Source organism: Pongo pygmaeus, chromosome 18, assembly GCF_028885625.2.
Source record: "Pongo pygmaeus isolate AG05252 chromosome 18, NHGRI_mPonPyg2-v2.0_pri, whole genome shotgun sequence".
In the NCBI taxonomy this organism is placed as follows: Eukaryota; Metazoa; Chordata; class Mammalia; order Primates; family Hominidae; genus Pongo; species Pongo pygmaeus.
In genome coordinates, this window is record NC_072391.2 from 20,477,836 (window position 1) to 20,496,383 (window position 18,548).

The following is an 18,548-nucleotide window of genomic DNA, read 5'->3' on the forward strand; positions in this document are numbered from 1 at the left end:
TAAATGAATGCTTATTGTTTAAGGCTGCTGAATAGTGGTTTGTGATGTAGCAAAACTAACTAGTACAGTTTCCTATGCAGCTGAGTGTATCCACGTGACTAAGTTTCTATATACAAAAACGGTGTGTGTAATTTCTGGGGAATTTCCTTCCAGGGAGAAGGTATGCTCTTCTTCCACTTTTTTTCCTTTATGTTGCCTGGAATGGGAATGTAATAGCTGGAGCTCCAGCAGCCATCTTGGATCATGAAGTAAGTTTAGGAATGGAAGACACTCCTGGCAGAGCAATAAGCTGGGAGGGTCTTGTTCCTCTAAAACCACTGATTACCCTTCCACTTCTATTCTGATACTTCTAAATTTACTAAACAACAGAAATTAATAAACTTTTGTTTAGGCCATTGTTTTGAGTTTTGCAGTTACTCATAGCTGAACCTATTGCAAAAGAATATAGGTGGTCAGGATTTAAACAAGTGGGGAGGAGGGGAAGGCGTGGGGAGGAGGAAGGGAAGGCGTGGGGAGGAGGAGGGGAAGGCGTGGGGAGGAGGAGGGGAAGGCGTGGGGAGGAGGAGGGGAAGGCGTGGGGAGGAGGAGGGGAAGGCGTGGGGAGGAGGAGGGGAAGGCGTGGGGAGGAGCCTCCAGCACCGCGATGCCCAGGAGGCCCCAGGTTAGGCCACCTGCCCAGCCGGTTTGGCCACTTCCCACACCTGACAGGTCAGATGCTGCTCCTGCCACGGGGCCAGCGACGAGCCACAGGCTCCCGAAAAAGGCAAGGGGTTCACTTTAGGAGGGGAGAGGTGGGCGGGACGGGGATGCTCAGGTCCTGGGCTTCAGGAGGGGATGTGGTGCTGGCTTTGATTCTTGATCTTTAACTTACAACTCTGTCAAATGTAGGAGGCTTTTCACATGTATTTTCTGAAGAGAGAAAAGAATCAGTTGTCCCTAAAAAGAGAAAATGAAGAAGAGGGACTCACAGATTTGGACTTGGAGAGGCTGCCGAGGGTCTGAACGGTCTTGGAGATCAACGTCAGCGTCCTGGACGTCTGGGGGTCCTGGGGAGGCAGGAGCGAGAAAGGTCTACGTCAGCTTCACAGAAATGCTGCGACTGTCCCACATCGAGGAGACGAAATGCAGGAGTCACCTCAGAGCTGCTGTGGCTTGTGCATGAGCTACGGAGAAACAGGGGTAGCAACGCAGATGGGACTGGAGGGGGTGGGCATCCCACAGTCTCAGGAGCTGCTGAGATGGTCCCGCAGGCAACATCCGATGGCACCTCGGGGACCCACTCTCTTGGCCCAATGTGCAGAGTGCATCTCAAAGTTGAAAGCATCAGGTTGGGTCATGGCTCTGGGGTGCTGAGTCTCCTGGCGCTGCCTGGGGCTCATCTCAGCCTTCACAGGGTTTGAAGGTTCAACTCAGAAGTGCTGGGGGCCGGGCTTGGTGGCTCACACCTGTAATCCCAGCACTTCGGGAGGCCGAGGCAGGTAGATCACTTGAGGTCAGGAGTTCGAGACCAGCCTGGCCAACATGGTAAAACCCCATCTCTAATAAAAATACAAAATTAGCTGGGCATGGTGGCGCACGTCTGTAATCCAAGCTACTAGGGTGGCTGAGGCACGAGAATTGCTTGAACCCAGGAGGCAGAGGTTGCAGTGAGCCGAGATGGTACCACTGCACTCCAGCCTGGTGACAGAGCAAGACTCGGTCTCAACAAAAAAACAAGAAGTGCTGGGGAACGGGCCATCCCTCACGTCCCCTCGCCCTGGCCATCTCCTTCCAGCTCTGCCACCAGCACGTGCAACACGGTCACCCCAGATCCCTGTACCCTGAGAGCCATGGCCCCAGCAACCACATTGGGGCCTGGAGAAAATCAGTGCTGAATAGGAATCTGTTGACTCAATACACGGATGATACGCCGATTGATACTCCCTATGTGATGGGCAGGGGAGGAGAGCAGGGCGGTGACCAGCAGCTAAAACCCTGGCCAAACCATCCACTGCTTTTGTGACATTGTCTCGACTCCCCCAGAACATACACAGCTTAAATAGGTCGGTGAACAACCTGCAACAAGGACGTTCCAGGACCCAGCGCATCCACCAGCACTCCTCATGCACCGTCCACACACTCCACACACATTCCACACGCACTCCCCATTCCACACACCTTCCACACTCCCCACACACCATCCACACACTCTACACACACTCCACACGCACTCCCCATTCCACACACCTTCCACACTCCCCACACACCATCCACACACTCTACACACACTCCACACACACTCCCCATTCCGCATACCTTCCACACTCCCCATGCACTGTCCACACACTCCACACACACTCCACATGCACTCCCCATTCCACATACCTTCCACACTCCCCACGCACCGTCCACACTCCACACACATTCCACAGCACTCCCCATTCCACACACCTTCCACACTCCCCACGCACTGTCCACACTCCCCACGCACCGTCCACACACTCCACACATTCCACACGCACTCCCCATTCCACACACCTTCCACACTCCCCACGCACTGTCCACACTCCCCACGCACCGTCCACACACTCCACATGCACTCCACACTCCCCACGCACCATCCACGCACTCCACACGCACTCCACACTCCCTACGCGCCATCCACATACTCCGCACGCACTCCCCACACTCCCCATTCCACACAACCTCCATACTTCCCACGCACCGTCCACACACTCCCCACTCACTCCTCATTCCACACACACTCCCCACGCATTCCACACTCCACACGGTCGGCCCCCTACAGCCACGCAGATGCCCCGACCCAGGCCAGTGTCCCAGGACAGCTCAGAAAACCTCGGTCCCTCAGCCGGTCACTCACTGTGTGGTGCGGCGTGAGCTGGAAGAGGTTGGGGGAGAGAATGGCGGGCGCAAAGAACCTCAGGAAGATGAAGCTGCTCACTGCAGTGTACCTGACGTCCGGGTCATCTGCGGGAGACAGAGGCGGGGTGACCTTTTCCCTCGGGCACAGTGGCCTCGTGGGGACACCATGCCCCGGCCCCCTGAGGGTCCACAGGGAAGTCCAGCCACAGTCCTGGATCTATCTCCACCCGTGTCTGTCTCTCTCCCTCTCTCTGTCTCCCTCTCTTTCTCCATCTCTTTGTCTCTCCCCTCATCTCTCTCCCTCCCTCTCTCTCATCTCTCTCCCTCTCTTTGTCTCTCTCCGTCTCTCTCTCTCCATCTCTCTCTCTCCCTCCGTCTCTCTCTCTCTCTCTCCCCCTCTCTTTGTCCCTCTCCCTGTCTCTCTCCCTGTCTCTCTCTCTCCATCTCTGGCTCTCTCTCTCTCCCTCCCTCCCTCTCTCTCCATCTGTCTCTCTCTCTCTCTCTCCATCTCTCTCTCTCCCTCTGTCCCTCTCCCTGTCTATCTCTGTCTCTCCCTCTCTCTCTCTCCCTCTCTCCATCTCTGGCTCTCTCTCTCCCTCTCTCTCTCCATCTGTCTCTCTCTCCATCTCTCTGTCTCTCTCCCTCTCTTTGTCCCTCTTCCTGTCTCTGTCTCTCTCTCCCTCTCTCTCTCTCCATCTGTCTCTGGCTCTCTCCCCCCCTCCCTCTCTTTGTCCCTCTCCCTGTCTCTCTATCTCTGTCTCTCTCTCTCCCTCTCTCTCCGTCTGTCTCTGGCTCTCTCTCTCCCTCTCTCTCTCTCTGGCTCTGGCTCTCTCTCTCTCTCTCCATCTCTCTGTCTCTCTCCCTATCTCCATCTCTCTGTCTCTCTCCCTATCTCCATCTCTCTCTCTCCCTCTTTCTCTCCATCTGTCTCTCTCTCCATCTCTCTTTCTCCCTCTTTGTCTCTCTCTCCATCTGTTTCTCTGTCTCTATCTCTCCGTCTCTATCTCTGTCTCTCTCCATCTCTCTCTCTGTCTCTATCTCTCTCTCCCTGTCTCTGTCTCTCTGTCTCTATCTCTCTCTGTTTCTCCATCTCGGTGTCTCTCTCCGTCTGTCTCTATCTCTCTCCATCTCTATCTCTCTCTCCGTCTGTCTCTGCCTCTCTCTCCATCTCTCCCTGTCTCTATCCATCTCTCTCTCTCTCCCTGTCTCTCTCTCTCTCCATCTCTCCCTGTCTCTCTCCATCTCTCATCACCACCACACAGCACAGCCCCTTTGGTGCCTGCCACAGACTCATTCCACGGTGGTCTGTGCTCATCTGGGTGAGAGGATGTGTTTTATCTCCTCACTTCCACCTTGTTCAAAGTGGGTCTGGGGCTGGGTTGTGCTTGGGAACTGCTTCTCCCAGAACCCTGGGCCCGTCGGCCGGCGCTGTCTGACTGATGTCCTGAGAAACAGGGGTGGGGACAGTGTTTGTCTCCTGGGGACGCAGAAGCGCAGACGGCTCTGCAGGGCCATGGCCACCCTGGGGTGTCTGCAGCTGTCCCGAGGCTGCAGGACACGCAAGGAAGAGAGGAGCCAGTGGCAAGGCCCTCGCTGAGCCTCTCAGCACCCCATAGCCTGAGCCCCGGCGGGGTCTTGAGCATCGCAGGAGACGGGCAGGTGCAGGCACCCAGCTCCTCCCTGAGGGTCGGCAAGGTTGAGAAGTGGGGTTTGGGTGCTGGATGCCCAGGTCCCTGGGGATCTCCGGCTTGGGGGTTTGAAGAAAGGGCAGCTCCCCCAGGGGTCATGTCTCTTCAAAGACACGGGCAGGCAGAGCTGCCAACACCACTCTGGGCCCTGCCAGGGTCGGCCACAAAAAGAAACCACTGGGAAAACCCGGGGGGCCGCATCAGGAAAATTCACATCCCACCCCGACAAAGCCCGGCCGCCCTTCCCGGCCCCCCCAGAGACCACTGCGGTCGTGAACTCCAGGGCTGGGGACCCCCAGAGACCACTGCGGTGGTGAACTCCAGGGCTGGCGTCCCCCGGAGACCACTGAGGTCGTGAACTCCAGGGCTGGGGACCCCCAGAGACCACTGTGGTGGTGAACTCCAGGGCCGCGGACCCCCGGAGACCACTGCGGTCGTGAACTCCAGGGCTGGGGTCCCCCAGAGACCACTGAGGTCGTGAACTCCAGGGCTGGGGTCCCCCGGAGACCACCGCGGTGGTGAACTAGGGAACACTGGCCTGGCACAAACCCTGGAAAAATCCAGCATCAGAACTGGGGTTCACGACCCCGCAGTTCTAGTCCAGCGAGGGCTGCGGGGGGTTCTGCCTGCATGGGGCTATGGTTGTTTCTCAGCAACATAAGGGTGTCCGGGGCACTCACCCTGGAAGCGCTTGGCCGCTGCCTCCCGGAGCGAGAAGAAGATGTCACACATGACGGTCGGGCAGCTCACCCCAGACTCAGTGATGGCGCGGAAGACGCGGTCCACGTACTGCCGTAGGTTCTCCTGCAACAGGACACGGCACTGGGACCCACTCCCGAGGCTGCCCGCAGGTGCGTGTAGCACCAGGGCACGCCCAGGGAGGGGCACGTGGGGAGGGGCTGAGGGCGGGTGCAGGGCAGCTGCGGCAGCGAGACACGTGTGAACAGCCACTCCCTGGAAATCTGTGCTGGGAGCTATGGCGATTCACGTGTGAAAATCACTACACGGGCACCACGTCGGCTCCCCGGCTCGGCCCCGACCTCGTTTACTGAGTGGGGAATGGACACTCACCAGAATGTGCCTGCCCAAGGCAAGAGCTCTGTCTTGTCATTTACATACAGAGATGACCAAACAGCACGCTCTGCAGGAAGTATCATGTGAAGTGACTAAAATGTTGGAGCAAGTTCAACATCAGGGAGTTTTGCTGTTTTAAAACGCAGGACACAGCTCTGGGGACAGCCTGGGGAGGGGAGGTGGGGAGGCCATCCTGTCCTAGGAAAAGGGAGGGGCAGGAGCCATCGCCCAAGGGAAGGCAGAGCCGGGGTGAAGGCAGAGCTGGTCAGGATCCTCCAGGGGAGGCAGAGCCGGGTGTGCAGGGCAGACCCTCCAGGGGAGGCAGAGCTGGGGCATGCAGACCGGATCACTCCAGGGGAGGCAGAGCTGGAATGTGCAGACCGGATCACTCCAGGGGAGGCGGAACTGGCCGAGACCCCCCCAGGGGAGACAGAGCCAGGTGTGCAGGCCGGACCCCACAGAGGGGGCAGAGCCGGGCACACAGGCCAGGCCAAAAGTGGTGGCTGAGGCCTCCCAGCAGTGCAGCCAGCGTACTGTAGCCAGGTGAGGCAGGTATCCCCACGCCCGGTCCTGCTCCCACCCCAACCGGGGTCACGGGGTGAGTCAGAGCTTCCAGGCAGATACCGGCTGAAAAACCCCAAGCAGGTGACGGCTTTGGTTGGTTCATGAACAAAACCTACCATGTTGTTTTCAAGGTTTTCTCTGTCTTTCAACTTCACAGGATCAATTTCACAGGGTTTGTGGCTCTGGCATATCTAGGGAGAGATTTAAGACGGGGCTCTGTGAGTGGGTTCCAGTGGCACAGGTAAGGAGGGAGCGGGGGGTCTCAGGCCTGGCTGAGATGCAGACCCTGAGCCTCATCCAGAAAATGCTGGGACAGCTCCCCGAACCCGGCCACTGGCACGGAGGGGCACGGTGAGGCCGGACTGCAGGGCCACCGTGGGGGTGGTGTCGCCCCGAGCCTCGGCTGCAAGGGGGCAACCCTGGGCCTGTGTCACTGGCTGCCGAGGGACAAGTGAGAGGTCAGGCGCAAACACCAGGCACGGGGCCCAGTCCATGGAGGCGATCAGACGAGCCGGGCTTTCTCAGGGAGCGATGCGCCTGTGATCAGACGAGCCAGGCTTTCTCAGGGAGCGATGCGCCTGTGATCAGACATGCTGGGCTTTCTCAGGGAGCGATGCGCGTCCATGATCAGACGAGCCAGCCTCTCTCAGGGAGTGATGTGCACCCATGATCAGACGAGCCGGGCTTTCTCAGGGAGTGACGTGGGCCTGTGATCAGACGAGCCAGGCTTTCTCAGGGAGTGATGCACACCCGTGATCAGACGAGCCAGGCTTTCTCAGGGAGTGACGCGCACCCATGATCAGACGAGCCGGGCTTTCTCAGGGAGTGACATGCGCCCATGATCAGACGAGCCGGGCTTTCTCAAGGAGTGATGCGTGCCCATGATCAGACGAGCCGGGCTTTCCCAGGGAGTGATGCGCACCCGTGATCAGACAAGTCGGGCTTTCTCGGAGAGTGATGTGCACCAGCCCACACGGACTAGGCCTCACAGGGCTTTAATAATATTTTTACTTCAAAATGCTGCCATGATTTTGCCCACAGAGCAAACCAGAATGCTATGTTAAATTTTCTCACATTTGCAAAGAACCTGTTTACAAAGCCGCTCATAAACGGGGGGCACAGCCTGGCAGGCATCAGAGGGTCAGGTGAGGAGTGGGTGTGCGTGCATCAGAGGGCTGGGTGAGGACTGGGCGTGCAGCTCAAACGTGCCACGCAGCCAGGGCCCAGACACAGGGGACTGCAGGATGTGTGGAGAAAGAAGGTCTCCCTGGGAAGAGCCAGGTTTTTCTTGCATGTTTTCCTTAGTGGAGTGGTGGATTTTCTTATGTATAGTTTTAATTTGGGAGAATTTGGAAGGTTCTGGAGTACACAGGGAACATCCTCTTGATAAAAGTAAATGAATCAGCATCCCTGAGGTGAGGCCGGAGGGGCCGACCTTCAAGCCCCGATCGTGGTCTGGCTGGATCCCTGTGCAGTGCCCTCTGTCGGGGGATATCCTCCCCACGCCCCATGATGCTGAGGACTCTGGGCCCTGTGCTCACCTCCTCGATGGCCGGCTTCAGGGTGACGTGCAGGTAATGCATTCCCGCCAGCTTCATGGTCTCGTCAATGCACTTGGACGCCAGTGAGTTTCCTCAGAAGATGGTGTTGGGGTCCCTGGGAAATGGCGATGGGGACAGCGTTTGTCTCCTGGGGATGCAGAAATGCAGACGGAGCAGAGCCTGGCCCCGAGCACCTGCCTGTAGGCTGTGAGGTCAGCGCACGCCCATCAGTCAGCTTCCTGACGTTTTACAAGGAGCACAACCAGGCCAGGTGCTCGAGGCCCTGGCCATGGAACCGTCCTGTGTCGACACTGCCAGAGGGAACCATTTGGCCGCCTGCGTGGCCACCAGCTCAGGAGGAGCCTGGCTGTCCTTTGCCCTCCCGTCCTCTCACCCTCTGCGGCCTGTGCCTGTGCAGAGAATTGAGCACCAGACCCTGGCAGCATCCAAGGGCCAGCAGAGAAGCAAACCCCTCCTGCCAGCTACAGTGGCCGCAGGTGCAGCCGGATGTTTCTAGAACAGGGTGTCTGGAAACAGCACTAGGCAGGTCCTGAGGGAAGCCGTGCTCCATTTTCATGGGCTCCCAAAGTGCCCCAGGAAGGGGACCTGAGCTGTCCTCGAGCCCTGGGAGCCGTTTCCCCTCCCCACTCACTCACTCTACCCGGGATTTCAAAGGCAAATGGGGCTTTCAAAAAAAAAAAAAAAAAAAAGAATCATTAACTGGGTCTGTGAAAGTAAGCCTGAATCAACATGGTTTCTGGGGACGCTTGAATTCCCTCAAGCCCTGCGCCAGGACGCAGTTCTCGGCGACGACCTTGCCATCCCTGTAGCGGGTCCAGGCCGCTCTTCCCCGGGGCAGGGTGGGCACTCACTGGGTCCTCTTCACGTCCGCGCTGGCGATGGCACTGATGAAGGGCACCACCCTGCCATAGTGTAGGAAGAGCCGCACCAGCGGGACGGCCGCCTCCTGCTTCTCCCAGCAAACCTCACCCAGGATGTGGGCCGCAGATGCTGACACGGGCTGCGGGGAGGGGTGAGGTCAGTGCCAGGGCCTGGGGTGCAGGACTCCCAGAGGCCTGTCCCCACCCTGGCTGGGGTCTCACTTCCAGCCACAATAGATACGGCTCTTTACTGAGACAGAAACACACACATTCGCAAAAGCACCAAACTTCCCATTTGCTGCTGCTTGGCTGGACCTTTGGAGGGGCGTCTACACCTCCTCCTAGCGACCCCCAAATGCAGCCAGCTCTAGGGCCCCTGAGCTAACAGAGGGACTCTGATGATGGGGTCCCCCTCAAACAACCCAGAGAGTCCTCAGCATCACCAGGCTCCTACGGCTCTGTCGACGGACTAGTGCGCCCAGCAAAGGGGTCCAGGCATCTGGACGGGAAACAGGCCAGGCTGGGAGGCATGGGAAAGGCCCCCTCAGGGAGAAGGTGCCCTCTAGGGTGGGCCCGGGTGTGGGGTGGGGCCCCAGGCAGGTGGCACCTCCTGCCCACACCCACAGGCCACGGCGTGGACAAGCACCTCCACGTCCGCAGACTTCAACAGCAGGTCCCGCAGACGGCTGTAACAGTCAGAAGAAAACACATGGTCTTCCGTGTATATCACGTTCAGCCACAGGGAGCCCAGGTCGTCTGGCTTTAGGCTCTTGCTACCATTGTCCCGGGGCTGGAGGAAGTACCTGGGTGGGAGGGACACATGGAGGGGAGGCATGAGGCTGCACCTGCCAAGGAGCAGCTCTCAGGGAAGCCCAGCTGCCTGCTTGAGGCCTACTGGTCAGGAGGGTAATCCTGCAGGACCCCCTAGAGTGCAGCCCCTGGGGATTCCCCACAGAAGACCCCCAGCAGGGCTACCGGGGATCCCCAGAAGGCAAGTGTTGGAGCCAAAGGCGCAGGAGTCAAGCGGGGAAACGCGGAGGGGGATGGGGGCGTGCAACGTGGAGGGAACGGGTTTCCGGGAACCAGCGCAGAAGTGGTCAGTGATTCGCCCTAAGACCCACACCCGGCAGTGTCAGCAGCAGGTGGAAATGAAAATTATTTCAACCAAAGCGTGCCGTGGCTCCTGATGTCACGGGGTGGGGGCCTTGGGCTGGTGAGCCTGGCAGGCCACCTGGGCACCTGGTCATTGTAAGAGACGTTTCCGGCCCGGACATTCTTCCATCTTTGGTTCTACCCCATGCAGTCACCCAGGAGCCCTCTTCTGCTCTCATTTGTGGGCCAGGTAGTCTAAGCTCTCAGGTGGGTGGAGCCTGTGTCCGAGGCCCCCCCATCCCCCGTCAGGTGGGTGGAGCCTGTGTCCAAGGCATTAGCCCCTGTCAGGTGGGTGGAGCCTATCTGAGGCATTAGCAGCCCGGTCAGGTTGGTGGAGCCTGTGTCCGAGACATTAGCGCCCCCGTCAGGTGGGTGGAGCCTGTGTCCGAGGCATTAGCCCCCGCTTAGGTGGGTAAAGCCTGTGTCCGAGGCATTAGTCCTCGTCAGGTGGATAGAGACTGTGTCTGAGGCATTAGCCTCCGTCAGGTGGGTAGAGCCTGAGGCATTAGCCCCTGCTCAGGTGGGTAGAGCCTGTGCCTGAGGCATTAGCCCCTGCCAGGTGGGTGGAGCCTGTGTCTGACGCATTAGCAGCCCCGTCAGGGGGGTGGAGCCTGTATCCAAGACATTGGCGCCCCCCTCAGGTGGGTGGAGCCTGTGTCCGAGGCATTAGCAGCCCTGTCAGGTAGGTGGAGCCTGGGTCTGAGGCATTAAAAGCCCCGTCAGGTGGGTGGAGCCTGTGTCCAAGGCATCAGCCCCACCTCAGGTGGGTGGAGCCTGTGTCCGAGGCATTAGCCTCCGTCAGGTGGGTAGAGCCTGGGTCTGAGGCATTAAAAGCCCCCTCAGGTGGGTGGAGCCTGTGTCTGAGGCATTAGCCCCCCGCCTCAGGTGGGTAGAGCCTGTGTGCAAGGCATTAGCCCCCTGGGGCTCTCTGGGGTATGTGGTGGCTGCCTTGGCTACCAGGGCCAGGGGTTCGCTCAGCATAGGAGGAAGCCTAACTCAGCTCAGGGGGCCTGTGCCCATGCAGTCTTCATAGAATCAAAAGACACGCGTGTTTCACAGTTTCTGGGATGGAGACCTGCCCTCACACATGGCAGAGGGACACATGGGGCGTGAGGCCCCGGCACACAGTCCACGCCTTGGGAATGCACACCTCCCGTGACTCCGGGCCCTCTCAGGAGCTGCCTGTCGCTAAGGGACACACATGAACTGGAGGTAAAATGAAACAATGGCCTGTTCCTTCCACCAAAACACCAAGCATCTGGAGACAACAGGAAAGAAAGGCAGGAGGCAGCAACACACAACATGTCCTGGGGTGGGTTCTGGGTCAGAGCCGACCACTGAGGTCTAGACGTGCAGAGGGGAGTGGAGAACCCTGTAATGCGCCCTCAACAGGAGGTGCTGCCGAGGGCCCAGAACAAGACCCAGAGCGCAGCCGCAGGGCAGGGCCTGCTGTGTGCGCATTCTGGGCTCCTGCACCGGCTGCTGATGCCCTCCCCTACCGGTGTCAGACCTCACGAGCTGCTCGTAGCTCAGGGCCCCGCTTTCACCCAGGATCAGACCCCACGAGCTGCTCGCGGCTCAGGGTCCCGCTTTCGCCCAGGATCAGACCCCGCGAGGTGCTCGTGGCTCAGGGTCCCGCTTTCGCCCAGGATCAGACCCCGCGAGCTGCTCGCGGCTCAGGGTCCCACTTTCGCCCAGGATCAGACCCCGCGAGCTGCTCGTGGCTTAGGGCTGCTTTCACCCACGTTCCCTGTCTTGTTTTGAGGTGCCAGCCATCCTGAGTCCCTGCTCAGTGTGATCCCTGCTGCCTCTCCTCACCTGCCGTTTCTCACCTGCTGTGGGGCAGAAACTCATCAAGCCAGAGCTCGTCAGAGCTACATGCAAAGTAAGAGCAGGTGGGTGCTGGGCACAGCTGAGGACCAGCACAGGTGGCCTCTGTGCCTTTCCACTCAGAGGCAGCACGTGTTTTTGTGGCTCTCAGAGATGCTGAAGTCTGCAGGTGCAACATCATCTTACCACGCCTCGTAGGAGCTGGACTGCCGCAGGACTTTCAACGGGATCTTTAGTTCTCCCAGGAATTCATCTCCAAACTTCAGGTTACTGGCATTCCAAAGGTCGACTCTGAAAAACAGCATTGGGACAGCTCTAGCTGATGGCGGGCAGCCCGGATGAAGCAGAGATTACAGGCCACGCTTTGTTCCCCCAGGAACAGAGTGGAGCCTGCAGCGCCTCCCAGAGTCTCCATCAAGGCTCAGCCCACGGGGCACATTTAAAACACGTCAGACCAGCCTGTGGCTTTGGAATAAAGATGAGTGTCTCCCAGTGGTAATGGGCAGGCAGAGGAAGGCGGAAGGCCATGGGCCCGGACTCAGACCCAGGCTCTTAGATAGGAGGGAGCCTGGGCGTCGCTGCATGCACCCAGGAGCTACATGACCCCAGGCTCTTACATAGGAGGGAGCTGGGCATCGCTGCGTGCACCCAGCAGCTACATGACCCCAGGCTCTGCGGCAGAAGGGAGCCAGGCGTCGCTGCGTGCACCCAGGAGCTACATGACCCCAGGCTCTGTGCCGGGAGGGAGCCAGGAGTCGCTGTGTGCACCCAGGAGCTATGTGGCTGCTGCTGCTCTTGGTTCCAGCACCATCTGTCCCCTTTGCCCACAACAGGCCCAGCACCAGCAGTCTGTGCACGGCGGGCAAGTGAGACCCTCCGGGCCCTGCGGCATGTGCCTCTCGCACCGCCCCAGCATGCAGCCCAACAGCCTCCATCTGCAGGGCTCAATGCAGGGGATGATAGAGAACTTGGGCCCGTAGAGAGGAGGGTGCCCATGGAGGTCGGGCTGCCTGATTCAACATCCAGGGGATGATGGAGAACTTGGGCCCGTAGAGAGGAGGGTGCCCGTGGAGGATGGGCTGCCCGATTCAACATCTAGGGGCTCTGTGCTTTCGTCACATGAAAATGTGCCTCAAAACAAAACTGGGTTCTTGTGAATGCCCTGCCCCTGAATGTAGAACCCTGTCTCCATGGATTGCTCATGATCTAGGGGCACAAAGTGGATTCAGGGGCCACGCACACCACAGCGGGGGGAGAACTGTGGCCATAAACCACAGCATGGTCCACGAATCACCGTGACTAGCCCAGGCCCAGCATTGTGAAGCTTCTGCTAATGTCTAACATGGCAGCGGCTCCCACTAATGTTCTGTCCTAGTGTGGGACGGTACGTGTCCACAGACCTGGGGCTGTGAAATTCTGACAGACACACAGCATCCCCGGCTGCAACAAGTCTACAGGGCTGGTACCCCAGTCCCTCATGGCCAGGACCCACTCATAGGCCTGAAACACCTGAAGTCATACATGGCCAGCCCTACCCACGGGCCTGAAACCACACAGTTACACGTGGCTGGCCCTACCCAGGGGTTAAAACTCGGCAGGCCTAACCACACTGTGGCCATCAGGGGCATCCCCCTGGAGGGAGAAGATTCCAGAAGGCCGGGGATTCTGTTACCCTTGCGAATCCTGCAGGGCAGTGGCACCGCAGAGGCACTGGCGTCTGGGCCGGGGAGGGCTGACAGGCTGCACAGGAACCCACAGCACGTTCCTTTCAGAAGGAACATGAGGGGACCGCTGATCTGCCCATGAACACTTTAAAAAAATGTGCCGAGTGGCCAGGGAGGCACATTTGCCTTTAATAAGGGAAATATTTAAAACATGTTTTGTGTGCTTTTAAAAAATTTAATAACTAGGACTTCACTCTTGAATTCAAAGCTTGGTGTAAAAAGAAACCAATGATGGCGCTTCCTTCTCTTGAAAAAGGGGCTGGCGTGAGTCCCTGGAGAAGGCAGATCTGACTGACCACGCCAGGGACATTCCTACAGTTCAGGACCGAGACCCTATGGGAGGCAGATCTGACCGACCACGTCAGGGATATTCCTATGGTTCAGGACCCTGACCCCTGAGGAGGTGGATCTGACCAATCACATGAGGGACATTCCTACGGTTCAGGACCCTGACCCCTCAGGAGCTGGATCTGACCGACCACGTCAGGGACATTCCCATGGTTCAGGACCCTGACCCCTCAGGAGGTGGATCTGACTGACCACGTCAGGGACATTCTATGGTTCAGGATGGAGACAACTATCGGAGGCGGATCTGACCGATAACATCAGGGACATTCCTATGGTTCTCAACCACAAAACCACGCCTCCCAGCAGCCGTAGGGCCTGAGCCACGCACCGGCTCCACGTGTCCCATTAAGGGTCCCCCCGGGGCAGTGTCAGCCCCTGGGAAGGAGCGTGACCAGGGATTTGATGGCCAGCACATTCTCCAAAATGACCTAAAGAAAGCAGGTGCATCCTAGGCTCAGGGACATCCCAGGCTCGCGGACATCCCAGGCTCAGGGACATCCCAGGCTCGGGGACATCCCAGGCTCAGGGGCATCCCAGGCTCAGGGGCATCCCAGGCTCGGGAGAATCCCAGGCTCGGGAGAATCCCAGGCTCGGGAGAATCGCAGGCTCCGGGTCAGCCCAGGCTCGGGGACATCCCAGGCTCGGGAGCATCCCAGGCTCGGGAGCATCCCAGGCTCAGGGAGCATCCCACGCTCGGGAGAATCCCAGGCTTGGGAGAATCTCAGGCTCAGGATCAGCCCAGGCTCGGGGACATCCCAGGCTCAGGGAGCATCCCAGGCTCGGGAGAATCCCAGGCTCGGGGTCAGCCCAGACTCGGGAGAATCCTAGGCTCAGGGACATCCCAGGCTCGGGAGAATACCAGGCTCGGGGGCATCCCAGGCTAGGGGTCATCCCAGGCTCGGGGTCAGCCCAGGCTTGGGGACATCCCAGGCTCTGATTCAGCCCAGGCTCGGGGACAGCCCAGGCTTGGGGGACATCCCAGGCTCGGGGTCAGCCCAGGATTGGGGACATCCCAGGCTCGGGGTCTCAGGGCCGGCTGGGGAGGGTCAGGAGGGAGCCGTTTCCTTCCTTCTCTGTCCAGCATGTAAAGATTCGGGGGCTTCAGGGGAGGCTCATCTGCCTCTTCATAGGGGATGGGGGCATTCATTGGTACAGAAGGAACAGAGGCTACGTTCAAAAACAAGCAGGAATCCAGCTTATTTTCACTGGAGGGAACCCGCCGGGGTTTGTGAAGGGCACATTCTGATGCCCGCCCTCCCCAGAACTCTGAGTCAGCGGGATCGTGGGGCTCTCTAAATCCTGGGCCTGAGATCGCGTCCTCACCTGCGTGAACCCACAAGCGATTTCCCCATTTCCCGTGTGAGGCATTGAGGAGCCAGGAAAGGGCGGTGGGGGCTCCATGGGCAAAGGCTGAAGATGCAGCTTCTATGACCATACGCAGGAAACATGAACCCAGGACGCCAGGTGAGAGCGTTTCACTCGAGTCAAAGGGGACAGGGTCTCCACAGAGGCCGCCCAGCTGAGAGTCTCAGCAGTGCCGTTGGGTCCTGCTCGGTCAGGGCCAGGCGCCGTGCTGACCCGCCAGTCCCTGCAACCTCTGAGTGAGGCCTGAACCCATGGAAGGCCGAGGGCTTAGAACAAGACCTTAAGAACGGCTGCAGCCCCCGTCACTCCAGGTGGATGAAGCCTTACGGCCAGAGGGATGCGGACCTCTGGCCTTCGCCTCTTCACAGGTATTGCAAGGTGAGCCCTAACACCACCCACAGGCTGTCAATTCAACTACAACTTCTAACATCCTGTTGTGAAAATTACCAAGAAAATGGAAATTCATTTCTATCTATGACCCTATATTTAGTAACAAAGAACAAAAGAGCTGAGGAGTTTGGGTGAAAACTGCCAAGTTGGGGACACAGAGCCTGGTTTTCTCACCTGATTTCGAGCTTGTCCACATCTTCCTCCTCAAAGTCAAAGTGGGACTTCTTGCTGTAGCTACAGGGCCGGGTCACCTGGAGTCAGATGAGAGAGAAAGTGCTGAGACCACGGTGCCACCAGGCGGGGGTATATGTGGACCTAGGCCCCAGGCTGCCCTACCCTCTGCACTTAGCCACACGCCACTCAAGGGCCACAACCAGGAAGGCGCCAGGCGGGATTCGGGATTCAGGCCTGGCTTCCTGAGTGCCAGCATTTCCTACTCACAGTGCCCCTGGAGGGGCAGACCCAGGTGAGACCTACCCCAAGGATGTTCACGGCCACGGCTGGACTCTCCCAGCAGCTCCTGATGGGTGCCGGGCTCTGGGGACCTAAACGTCCCTCACCTGCACCTGCTCTGGGCCTGCCACTCCGTGAGGGAGGGAGGGTCCCCTCTGCCATGGAGACGAAGCAGCACCACCCTCCCGTGGCCCCACCTCAAGGCTCTATTTGCCAACAGGAAGTGAAAAGCGTGAGGTCTGTGGTGCCTGAACCTGGCCAGCCCCTAACAGACCCCAGCACTCTGGGGAGGGTCAGACGGTGGAAAGTCAAGACGCTGCTACCTTCCTCCTGATACCTCCGCACCGTGGGTTCCTTAGAACAGAAAGGAAGTGAAGGCGTGAAGGGTCGAGGCTCCGGGACCCCGCCGCCAGCCAGCAGGGCCCTTGCAGCAGAGCAGGAGCCCGCCCCACGGGCTCCAGGAGACCACAGTCGGTTACCACCTGGAGTTCCGATTTAACCACCATCAGCCGTACACCAGGTCACCTGCGTTTACAAGAAGGGCTCCCTCCTGCCCGGCCTCCCTCCCTGCCCCACCTTCACCGGGCCTCAGCAGTGATGCTGGCTCAGGAGCTCTTAGCTCAAAGTTCTGATGTAGGGCTTGACACCAAAATCATGTTGCTAAAACTGCCTAACCTCTGAGCTTGCACTTCCTGATTGGTAAACTGAGGTGAAGATCACGCAGGGGCAGTTCTCTGCTTCGGGTTGAGGGCTGCTGATGCCTCCTCCTTCCCGACCTATACACCACTGTCCTCAAATTTGCTTCTCCCCAACCTCCCCATCTCATGAAACTCAGGTCAGGCAATGCCTCCTCCAGGAAGCCCCCGGCTCCCCTGCTTCACACCCTGTCTGCAGAGCAGGTCAGGCAATGCCTCCTCCAGGAAGCCCCCGGCTCCCCTGCCTCACGCCCTCTCTGCAGAGCAGGTCAGGCAATGCCTCCTCCAGGAAGCCCCTGGTGACCCTGCCTCACGCCCTCTCTGCAGAGCAGGTCAGGCAATGCCTCCTCCAGGAAGCCCCTGGTGACCCTGCCTCACGCCCTCTCTGCAGAGCAGGTCAGGCAATGCCTCCTCCAGGAAGCCCTCAGTGCCCCTGCCTCACACCGTCTCTGCAGGGCAGGTCGGGAGCTATTGTAGGGGCTTGTCTGTTTGCATCCCTACCACGCTGGCCTGGTGTGGTGGCCTCGGACTCCTCTGTTTTCTCCCACATCTTATCACCAGCTGATGATCAGCATGGTGCTGGCACCTGACACATCTGTTGAGTGAATGAAGGCAGCTCCTACCAAATTTATGAGATTATTTAATCTCATTTAGAGAGTTAAAGGGCCTTAATGTGTCTACTGGAAGAAAATGGTACAGATGCTGCTTCCCATGGAAACGGAACATCTGTTTTCCTGGGTCTGCTCCCAGTAGGTGGCTGTCTGACCACACCCTGCGGGGGACATGCTCCCTCCCCAGGGCTCGGCCTCCAGCTGGGTCAGAAGCAGCTGAAGCCGAAAGAGACAGGGTTCTGGTGAAAGAGGTCCGTGGCTGCTAAGGAAGGGGTGGAGATGGAGTGAAAGGTCACAGAGCCCAAAGAGCAGGGCCCCACATGTCCCACATAGCAGCGGTCAGCGAGGTCCGGGCCTTCCCTGGAGCCCCACAGGTGGTGATGCAGACCATGGTTTTCAGACTGTCTGTGGTCACTAAATTGCTCGAGTAGGCTGAGACCCACGTCTTTACAGAGTGAAATGGGAGTGCACACGGTAGAAACGGTGTGAGAACACTGCAAGTGTGATGAGCACCCGTGTGTGGCCGGGCAGTGGGCGAGCTCTACCCCACTGTGTGTATGACAGCTCTGTGTGTGGTAGCCGAGCCAGCAACCGAGGCGGGGGGAGCTGCCACCTGGAACTCGGTCCATGCTGCAGGATGGAGGTGCAGGTCCTGCACCACCAACAGGGCCCACTCGGCCCCTGGGAGCCTGGCAGCTCCCTGCCTTCCCTCACTCTGGCAAAACCATCTTCTCTGCCTGTCTATAAGTGAGGCTTCCATTTGAGACAGAGAACAGATTCCACCTCCAAAGCCCTCCTCACAGTGGCCCTGAAAGCCTGGCTCTGACTTCGGACACCAAGCTCCCACCTCTGCCTGTGGGGCCCTTTTGAGCCTCAGCAGTGCCAGTGGGTCCTGCTCAGTCAGGACCCACTGACCAGTAGGTCCACTCTCCTACGGTCCCCTGAGAGCTGCATGCATCGAGCCCCACTCAGCCATCATGGCTCAGGGGAGCCCGCCCGACCCCTCAGGCATGACTGGCCATGCTCTTGCCACAGAGGCCTCATCCATCCTCACATCTCCAGGGCCTGTGCAGGGGAGCATTTGTGGATGGGAAGAGCATCTGCCTAAAGGCCCTGCACAGAGCCGTCCCCAAACCGCGCCGGCCACGTGGCAGGTCCTCACTCCACGAGATGCAGCTGTCCCAAAATTGCACCAGCCACATGGCAGGCCGTCACTCCACGAGATGCAGCTGTCCCAAAACCGCGCCGCGGGTCCCACTCCACAGGGGCACCCTTGTACCCTCCTTTTCACGGATTTTGGTGCTTCATAATCTGAGAGGATCTCTGTGTCTGAATCCTTTCCCCTTTGTTTCAAAACCCTGCCTATTTCC

The 18,548-nt window shown here is 58.8% G+C and overlaps 2 protein-coding genes across 3 annotated transcripts in view; one reads left to right on the top strand and one right to left on the bottom strand.

The window, feature by feature from the left end:
* Window positions 1–991, top strand: part of LOC129015280 (ubiquitin carboxyl-terminal hydrolase 31-like) — a 62,178-nt gene extending 61,187 nt beyond the window's left edge. Inside the window, exon 7 of one of the 2 annotated variants that reach the window (XR_010124471.1) lies at window positions 889–991. The gene's annotated coding sequence lies outside the window, so the exon portion shown is untranslated. The remainder of the gene's footprint in view (window positions 1–888) is intronic. The other variant, XM_063655196.1, reaches the window with a different exon arrangement.
* Window positions 1–18,548, bottom strand: part of LOC129015281 (ras GTPase-activating protein 3-like) — a 106,476-nt gene that overhangs the window by 2,632 nt on the left and 85,296 nt on the right. Inside the window, 9 exon segments of the mRNA XM_054452960.2 lie at window positions 969–1,046; window positions 2,861–2,967; window positions 5,231–5,354; window positions 6,305–6,379; window positions 7,730–7,844; window positions 8,602–8,750; window positions 9,257–9,413; window positions 11,779–11,883; window positions 15,594–15,670. Of these exon segments, the coding sequence (XP_054308935.1) occupies window positions 969–1,046; window positions 2,861–2,967; window positions 5,231–5,354; window positions 6,305–6,379; window positions 7,730–7,844; window positions 8,602–8,750; window positions 9,257–9,413; window positions 11,779–11,883; window positions 15,594–15,670 (987 nt within the window).